Source organism: Clupea harengus, chromosome 1, assembly GCF_900700415.2.
Source record: "Clupea harengus chromosome 1, Ch_v2.0.2, whole genome shotgun sequence".
NCBI lineage: Eukaryota > Metazoa > Chordata > Actinopteri > Clupeiformes > Clupeidae > Clupea > Clupea harengus.
In genome coordinates, this window is record NC_045152.1 from 24,625,761 (window position 1) to 24,634,405 (window position 8,645).

The 8,645-nt window shown below is 42.1% G+C and overlaps 1 protein-coding gene and 1 non-coding gene across 2 annotated transcripts; both read left to right on the plus strand.

Annotated features, from left to right (window-relative positions):
• The first annotated feature begins 923 nt into the window (after positions 1-923).
• Positions 924-8,575, plus strand: kri1 (KRI1 homolog). Its single transcript, XM_012825849.2, has 19 exons — positions 924-1,113; positions 1,454-1,530; positions 1,691-1,796; positions 1,889-1,994; positions 2,113-2,170; positions 2,308-2,357; positions 2,483-2,573; positions 2,780-2,857; positions 3,013-3,119; positions 3,541-3,673; positions 3,757-3,852; positions 4,516-4,686; positions 5,028-5,103; positions 5,225-5,361; positions 5,671-5,845; positions 6,109-6,239; positions 6,739-6,803; positions 6,961-7,056; positions 7,324-8,575. The coding sequence occupies exons 1-19, from the start codon at positions 1,029-1,031 to the stop codon at positions 7,865-7,867; spliced, it is 2,382 nt and encodes a 793-aa protein (XP_012681303.2). The 5' UTR covers positions 924-1,028; the 3' UTR covers positions 7,868-8,575.
• On the plus strand, positions 6,363-6,459 carry LOC116222695. Its single transcript, XR_004164744.1, has one exon. It is a non-coding gene; the product is annotated as a Z30 small nucleolar RNA (small nucleolar RNA).
• Positions 8,576-8,645: the final 70 nt, after the last annotated feature.

Consider the following 8,645-nt stretch of genomic DNA (forward strand, 5'->3'; position numbering starts at 1 on the left):
AAGCGTATTCAATACTTTTTCCCTGTGTCATTTCACATTATTACACAACTTTAATTTCTGAATTCTTTTGTTTTGGTTTCTTTGTATGTATGGATTACTTGGGTTGTTAATAACAATTTAATGTCAATAACCCCTTTGGAAATATATTTACTGAGAAAAATGGTGATGTGTTCAATACTTATTTTACCTGTTGTATATATGGATTATGTAAAACATATTGTTTACACACACACGCATACAGAAGTGCACCTGGTGAACAAATGAAAAAAAAATCCTTAAAAAACAAAAACATTTGTTTTTTCAAGATACAGCTCCACAAGTGGTATTAAAAAGAAGCAAGCACTCTTTGATCTTGACACCTTTGCCTCCAGATCAGTTAGGAAGACATGCCCTTGCACCTACAGAATCTGAATCATAAATAGGATTATTGCCAAGGAGGTTTCCACATACAAGGAATTTGTTTTGGTTGTGTGGCACAAATTGGTAAACTGTACAAAGGGAGACAAGATAAAGAATTTTTTTCCAGTACTTGTCATGAGGATTTCATTTCACGCCCATATCAAGGATGCTAATTTCTTGTTTTCTCAGCCACACAATTAGGAGTACATCAGTAGGCAATTATTGTAGGTCAATTCTATGCATTTTATCACCTACCTTTCAACTCTCAGGTGGGATGACTCATGTAGATGTTCAAATACCCTTTCTCTTGTAGATACATTTTTGGATTTGTCATTTCCCAGAATTTTTTTGGAGAAAAAAAGACTATGAACAACACTAGTAGGCTCTTTGTATTTAAAATAGTAGCTTTGGTAGACATACAGTTTGTTAAATCAGCATTCGTTTTTGTTGTTGTATAATTTAAAACTAATAAATAAGTTTTGACTTTTATTTTGAAATAATACGAATGGCAGCCATGTTGAAACTTTCTTTATTGTCGCTTGCTACACGCTGCTATCTCCATGCGGAATGTTAGACTATCCTTAAATTAAATAGTTAACCTTAATCTATAAGCATATTTTGTTCTTAAGATGTCTGGCCAGGCGGAGTTCAAGATTAATACAAAATTTGCAGATAAATATGAAAAGTACAGACAAAAAGAGGAGTTGCAAAGACGTGAGTTGTCACAGTAGTTAACGTCAACAACTGACCAGAAGTCAGAATCATGGCTAGCTTGCTAACTAGCTAGCACAGCTAACAAACTGTCCCTAGCTAACTTGGTTTGCTGTAAACTTGTTTTGAAATAATTATGACATCCTAGCCAAAATGGCATACATCATTACACGTTGTTTTACAATTACGGTATAACGTGTCACAGTTTACAAGCATGTAAGGAGAGTAAGAGCAACCAGTTAACGTGGTTTGTAGACATCTTGCAGGCAAAGTCAACTTAGATGGAAACCTAGACTTAAGAGGAAAAATTACTAGGTAACCAAATAAAAACTTAATTTTTCAGTGAAAGATCGCTACGGAGATGAAGACGAGGATGGCAGTGATTCATCGGAGTCTGATTCCGATGAGAACAGTGACGTGGTGAGCATCAAACACTCATAGCCTAAAACGTGGTTAAGTTGATATTGCCTGCATTTCTAGAATACAAGAAGTGACTTCTGAAAATTGATAAAAATGGTAGGCCTAATTATGATTATTACAATCCGAATTCACTCTCTGTCTTATGTCCATTCATTGACAGGAGCTTGATCCGAAGTTGGAAAGAGATTTCTATAGAACTCTTTCATTACTGAAGAAGAAAGATCCTAAGATTTATCAGCAGGATGCTACATTTTTCACAGACGAAGGTATGTCGATTCATCTTGTACTATAGTATTCAACATCATCAGTTAAACAAATCCTACCAAGTCCACACCTTGTCTGTCTGTCTTTGCCTCAGTACCAACTGGGTCAAATAGTGATGAGGAGCCATCCACGTCTAAGGCAGCTGTAAAGCCAATGTACTTGAGGGACTATGAGCGCAAAGTTATCCTGGAAAAGGGAGGGTGAGTAAACCCATTTCAGCCTCCATAGTTTGTCACTGATTTAACTGTAATGAGCATACAGATCATGTGATTCAGTGTGTTCTCTTCTGGGCTCTTGAAAATGTTTCTTTGCTCATAGGAAATATGAAGATGAGGATGACAGTGAGAATGAGGAGGCTTCAAAACTGATGCAAGAGGTATTACTTAAACATCGGCGAGCAATACGTGATTTGTTCAATTGGATGTGTGAATGCATCTGAATGGCTTTGTAAAGGTATAGGTGTATGATTGTTTTGCGTGCACATGTTAATGTATTTACTCTGACTTCTCATAGAGAGCGGGGTCACCCAGTTACATGCAGGAACAGCGGGAGATCAAAAACAGGTACACATTTCCCTTTTTTTTTTTTTTAAAGATGGCGGTTGTCTTTTAGCCTTGAGGCTGTTGTTCTGCACAGAAACTGTTGTTGATTATGTTTGTGAGGGGTTTTTCTTTTTCTCTTTCCCAAGTTTCCGCAAATTCCTGCAGGACAGTGATGAAGGCAGTGATGACGATGATAGCAAGTTGCTGAAGAGAAGGAGCAAAACTAAAGAAGAGAAGGTCAGGAGCTGCTCTGTCGTGCTGCACAACGCCTAGCAGACATCTTGCCAATAACAATACATACATTTTTACACAGTATTCATATGTTTGATCAGTACATCCCTCAGGCACACACATATGGTTTCCCCTCAGTAACACACAGTTACTCACTTGTTGTCTGTGTGTGTGCGCGTGTGTGTGTGTGTGTGTGTTTGTTTGTTTATCAGGATAAGGAGGAGGCAGACTATGTGGACTGGCTTAAGGGGCAGTCCGAGCTGGATGGGAAGGAGGAGGTGCAGGACATGGTGAGTGTGTGTGTGGGCATGACGGCTCAATGAAGCGGCTCGGCTGGATTTGTGTGAAGGCACCAGCAGTCTCAAGACCTCATAGAGGGGCAGTGATGATGTGACCTGGCTTTTGGCTGTTGACTTTTGACTATCTTACTCTTGTGTTGGTGAAGTCCTACCTTAAGGAATACTGGAATGACCCCAAGCTTGATGAGAGGGAGTGTTTCCTGCGGGACTATGTACTCAACAAGGGCTACCTGGAGGGGGATGACCAGGACAGGTGACTGCGCTCTCATGCCTCTTGGTGTTTTTCCTTGTTTGGTGCAATGCTTTGATGGAGTTGTTTGTGCACAAATGTTACTCAAAGATCGACCCTCTGGGAAGGGCATCTCTACCTTATAACCTCATGACATGATTTGCTTGCTATATGTTGGATGGTACCTTCACAAGGGAGTGGGATAAAGGAGATTAGTTATTTGATTAGATTGAATAGGGAACGTTGACAGGTCACTGAATCTGGGAAAAGGGAAAGTTGGGAGTTCACTGAATTCTTGTGTAGTTTAACTGGCAAGTTCAGCAAAACTCAGTGAATGGTGGCAAAGTCCTTAGACAGTTTGGTGTAGGCATGTGTAGTGCTGCAGCTACCATGAAGAGCTTGTAAATAATGCCTTTTGGACTGTTTGTCTGTTTATCATACACAGGATACCTACCTATGAAGAGTTGGTACAAGACGACGTGGAAGATTCTGAGGACGAAGGAGACTCTTTCCTTAAGAAACAGGAAGACTTTGAGAGGAAATACAACTTCCGCTTTGAGGAGCCAGATGCCACAAAGGTGACCCAACGCTCTGACTTGCCCGAGTGTTGGAGTACGGTAGTTGTAGTCATGTGTTTTAAATGCTCATGCATTTCTTGCAGGTGAAAACGTACCCCCGAAACATTGGCACATCCGTCCGTACCAAAGACGATCGGAGGAAACACAAGAGGGAGGAGATAAAGGAGAGGAAGAAAAAAGTAAGACATTTTATTCATTTTCCCCGTTGTTTTATTTATATAGGCTAGTATCTCCTCAGTTCTGTTCTAAAACCAGTTGCCATTAAATATCTTTGGCCTACTGTTAATTCAGTGAGTGTGTGGAGCGACACAAGGCAGAGAAGAGGGTTTGAGTCTGTCCATTCTGACATTAGGAGAGAATCAGAGATGAAGGCCTGTAGGTGTCTGAGCTTTAACACGTGGGGTGAAATAGAGGGATAGAACTACATTGAAAGGTGCAATTTCTATTCATGAAGTAAATGACATTGAAAGTACATTGATGTAAAAAGAGGTGCAATTTCTATTTATGAAGCAAATGACATTGAAAGTACATTGATGTAAATAGAGGTGCAATTTCTATTTATGAAGTAGATAGTACACGAATTTTGAAGGAAAGAGCGCCCTCAAGTGATGTGAGCAAACCCAGCTGTACATGTCTGGTCTGCTGGTCAGGCAGGTCACAAACAAAGGGAGGAGAGGGAGATGTGTCATCTCAGCTTCAGTCAAAACAAGCCTTGATGTATCTTACCAGCCGGAGATGATGCTGAACTACAAGCTTTTTACATTATGCTTCATCCCTTTGCAATGTTACTCTTTACTCCTCTCATGCCTTCTCCTCTTCCACCTCTTCCTGGCTCCCCGTAGGAGAAGGAGCATAAGAAGGAGCAGCTGAAGCAGCTGAAGAATCTGAAGAGGAGCGAGATCATGGAGAAGCTGAAGTCGCTGCAGGAGCTCACCGGGAACGAGAAGCTGGCCTTCAGTCAGCACGACCTGGAGGGAGACTTCAACCCCGAGCAGCACGACGAGCTCATGCAGGTATGCTCTTGTGTTCAAACTTCTGAAAGGTTGAACAAGGTTATCTAGAGAACATGATGCAGATGAATACACATTGGCAAGGCTGTCCACATGCATTTGGTTGATGATAAAGTGACTCTTTTTAAGTTTACATGGGTCTGATTATTTTGAGTGACTTAAATTTGGAGAACTATTTTGCAAATTCAGGCATTGCTGTGTTGTTTTTTTTCTTCAGTGATCAGATAAATTAACTATGCTTTTTGGGATATGGTAGTATCTTTTTTTGATCACCAGAACTCATCACCGGTGCTATCCCAGTGTTTTTGTATATTTGGTTTTAACTGGCTTGTTTGGCTCTTTAGAAATTCTTTGGTGATGAGTATTATGGGATGGACACAGATGAAAAGCCTCAGTTTGATGACGAGGAGCTTGAGGACGGTAAAGACTTCTCATTCACACAGTTTGGATGTGCGGCTTCAGCATCATTGCCTGATCGCCGTTGTTTTGTCAGACATTGTTTGTCTCCAGTGAGTGAGGTCTGTATATCTTATGTCATCAGGACATTGGAACTGGGATACCTACACAGGAGAGGGTGGGGAAGGCCATGGTGAGGATGAAGAGTATGGCGGTGATGAAGAGTATGGTGGCGGGCAGCCTGGAAACCATCAGCCAAACTGTGAAGATCCTGACTTCATCGTAAGCTCATGCTGTGTTGTCTGTTATGTCCTTCAGCATGTCCCCTTAGGAAAGGCAAACCCTCTGTGCCCCTGGCCTTAGTTGTCCTCCTGCTGTATAGCACATCTGTATTGTTCATTTACTCCTTCAGTCGACACTTCTGTCTAATTTATTACACTTCAGTCAATTCACTGGACACAGCACAATGCAGTATACAAGTATGCAACCACTGAGTATTCAGAGAGCAACTCAATAGTTCCGTGATGTTCCCAGGTGGGGTCACTTGACAAAGTTTTTTCTCTAATTCCTATCTGAAATGATGATGTCTAGATGGATGCAGACTATGATCCCAGCCAGCAATCTGCCAAGAAAAAGAAGAAGAAGGAACGTGAGAAGAAGAAGAGGCAGCCGCCGTCCAAAGATGACGTCCCACCGATGGGCAAGAGGAGAAAGGTGTCCCACTTTGCTGAGGTCATCGCTAAAAACAAGCCTGTTTTTGACCCACGTAAGTCCTAGCAAGTGCTAAGAAACCATGTCCTGTTTTATGTCAAAGGCAACTGTGTGTGGCTTAGGTCCAAATCAATGGTTATTTGACTGGATGCCAGAATTATATTTATATTTTTTTAATATTTTACGAAAATGATGGTGAAATATTCTAGGCAGTGATGTGCTCTCAATGAATTCATTATCATTACTGTTGGCTTGTTCTTTGCTTTGTTCTTTTGCTCTGCTATTCATCAGTAATTTATATGAATTGTTTTACTACAGAGGAGAAATCATATGAACAGTATCTTGATGAATATTACCGACTGGACTATGAGGACATCATCGATGATCTTCCCTGCAGGTTCCGCTACAGGGAAGTGGTTGCTAACGACTTTGGCCTAACAACTGATGAGGTGAGAATGGTGATATGTCGTCTAATGGTATTGATGGTAGACAATGCATGTAGTCCTTGTAGCTCAATAGGTAAGGCAACAGGCTATGAATGCAAAGGTCATGGGTTCAAAACTGGCTGTGTCTGGCATTGATGAGATTAGATTGGGTCTGAACTGGTATTGTTCCCTACGGGGTAAACTCTGACCAGGCTATGTGGACAGCAATCTTCTCGCTGAGCTGACAAAGAAAAGGAAGAGATGAGAGGAAGGATGATAGGCATACATGGAGAGTAGAAGATAGTAGTAAGCAGTAGTAACCCTTGTTATTTTGGGATGGGATCCTGCGGATTTCATCTCTTTTCTAATTTGTCCAGCTCAGTGGGTTTCACAGACAAAACAATGCCTATTAGCTACAGGTGTCTGAGGAAACCAAGTTATGAGTTTAGATGAGGTCAGGTCACACTGACCAGTGGATGTTGTCCACCTCACTCTCAGTTCGAGCCTCTCTCCACCCCTGCAGGTCCTGGGTGCAGACGAGAAGGAGCTGAACCGTTGGTGCTCCCTGAAGAAGACCTGCATGTACAGGTACTGAAAGCTTACATCTCTGGCTCCTCTGTGAGCTCGTCTTTAGTCCCCAGGAAGAAGGTGTGCAGAAATAACCTTTCCGCAAAGCACAATGCACCTGGATTATTTATTTTTTTGTCTGACTGAGGCGTCTCTGTTTCTGAATGTTCTGTGTCAGGCCCGAAAAAGACGAACTGTGTGATGTGAAGAATTTCAAGATCAAGGCCCAAGACACCAGGAAGAAGAAGCAGATCTTTGCCTCCCTTTATTCAGAGTGAGTATCAGACTTTTCCATTTCCCTGCGTTGACGCATTGTGCACTGTGTAGCCCTGGCTGCCCTCGAGCCTCAGAACTTAAAAAAAAAAAAAAATCAAAACAATAGGGTGTCCTATCTAGTCAGAAACAAGCTGACTGAAAAGGGCAGAAAGAACAAAACATCTCAGGCCAGTCAACAGAAAGGCCTTTCTCAGTGGAGTTTTTATTGAGGTTCACTGTCAGCATGTTGCTCATTTTTTCTCTCTGTTCTTTTTGCATTATTCAGGGAAGAAAAGGAGCAGGCCAAGGGAAAGGTCGGGAAGAAGAGGAGAGAGCGGCTGAAGAATGCTGAACAGGAGAAAAATGCGCAGGAGGAGGAGAAAGAGAAGGAGGAGGAAGCAGGGAGCAGCCAGTCAGTAGCCGACACTGCTAAGGGATCCATCATCAAAGCCCTGACAGAGATGGGTGGTGACGAAGGGGAAGATGGAGAGGAGTTCCTGGTCCCCAAGATGGAGAAGCCAAAGCAGCAGGAGCGCGAGGAGGCTGCCACAGAGGCCGCCACAGAGGCTGTCAGTGAAGAGGCTGTCAGTGAAGAGACCATCAAACCCAGAACTGACCAGCAGAAGCGGCCCAAGAAGAAGCCCAGGGCCCCGGGCGGGCGGTTGCTGTCGAGGTCCTTTAAGGTTAAACTGGGCGGTAGGGAATTTAGCAGACAGAGACTGAGGGCTTACGGACTTAACCCCAAGAAACTGCACTACAGGGAACTTTACAGGGAGAAACGAAAAGCGCAAGAAAAACACAACAAGCCAAAGGGGCAGAAAAGCGAATAAGCAATCACCATTTTTAGCAACATGCTGCCCGAGTTGGTTTTGCAGTTGTCACGGGACGGAGCCACAGTTAGACTTCCTCCACATGTCTAACCATAACATTTACATTCACGCAACGAGTTAATCTTTTCATCATGTCTGCAGTGCTGCTGATGTTGGGGGTGGGGAGGGAGTTTCCCCTTCTTTGGCGGCAGTGGAGTTTACAACGTTGTTGTTCAGTTTACTGGCAGGCTCATCCTGGGGAGATCAGAGGAACGCTGAATCTGCTAGTGTTCCCACACTTCACCCGCTGAAGTTCATGTGGGTTTAATCCCCCTCTCACGTTCCCTTCATGTGTGTGTCTCTCCTCAGTCGCTGCCCGTTTGTATACGGAGTACAAAGAGTAGTTGAGACTTTTTATTTTATTTGATTTGATTTGATTTGATTTGATCTGTACTGTGTTCAGACTAATAATGTTTTTGTAATGGATTGATAACAAACAAAACTCAAATTCATTTTAAATGTTTGATTGTACAGTAAGAAGTTTTTTTTTATTATTTCAGGTTCAAACTTTATGAACAGTGCTTTTGAAGAGTGTGCATCAGAATGAGCCCCAAGCTTCATTTTACAAATTTGTTTAAGATGTGGTTGTTGGGCTTCAGTAAAGAAACGTTATTGTAAATAAATCTCTTTAAAAAGCCTATAAATAAAAATAAGAAAATCAAATAAAAACTTTGAACATATGTATATATGTGTGTGTACACTAACATCACTATCTGAAGACATGCATAGGGAGAGAAGG

Excerpts from the sequence above, each read along its gene's own strand:
- kri1 (XM_012825849.2), top strand. The coding sequence starts at position 1,029 with ATGTCTGGCCAGGCGGAGTTCAAGATTAATACAAAATTTGCAGATAAA. Across the intron at positions 2,358-2,482 it reads CAGCGGGAGATCAAAAACAG|TTTCCGCAAATTCCTGCAGG; the intron begins GTACACATTTCC and ends CTCTTTCCCAAG. Across the intron at positions 3,120-3,540 it reads GAGGGGGATGACCAGGACAG|GATACCTACCTATGAAGAGT; the intron begins GTGACTGCGCTC and ends TATCATACACAG.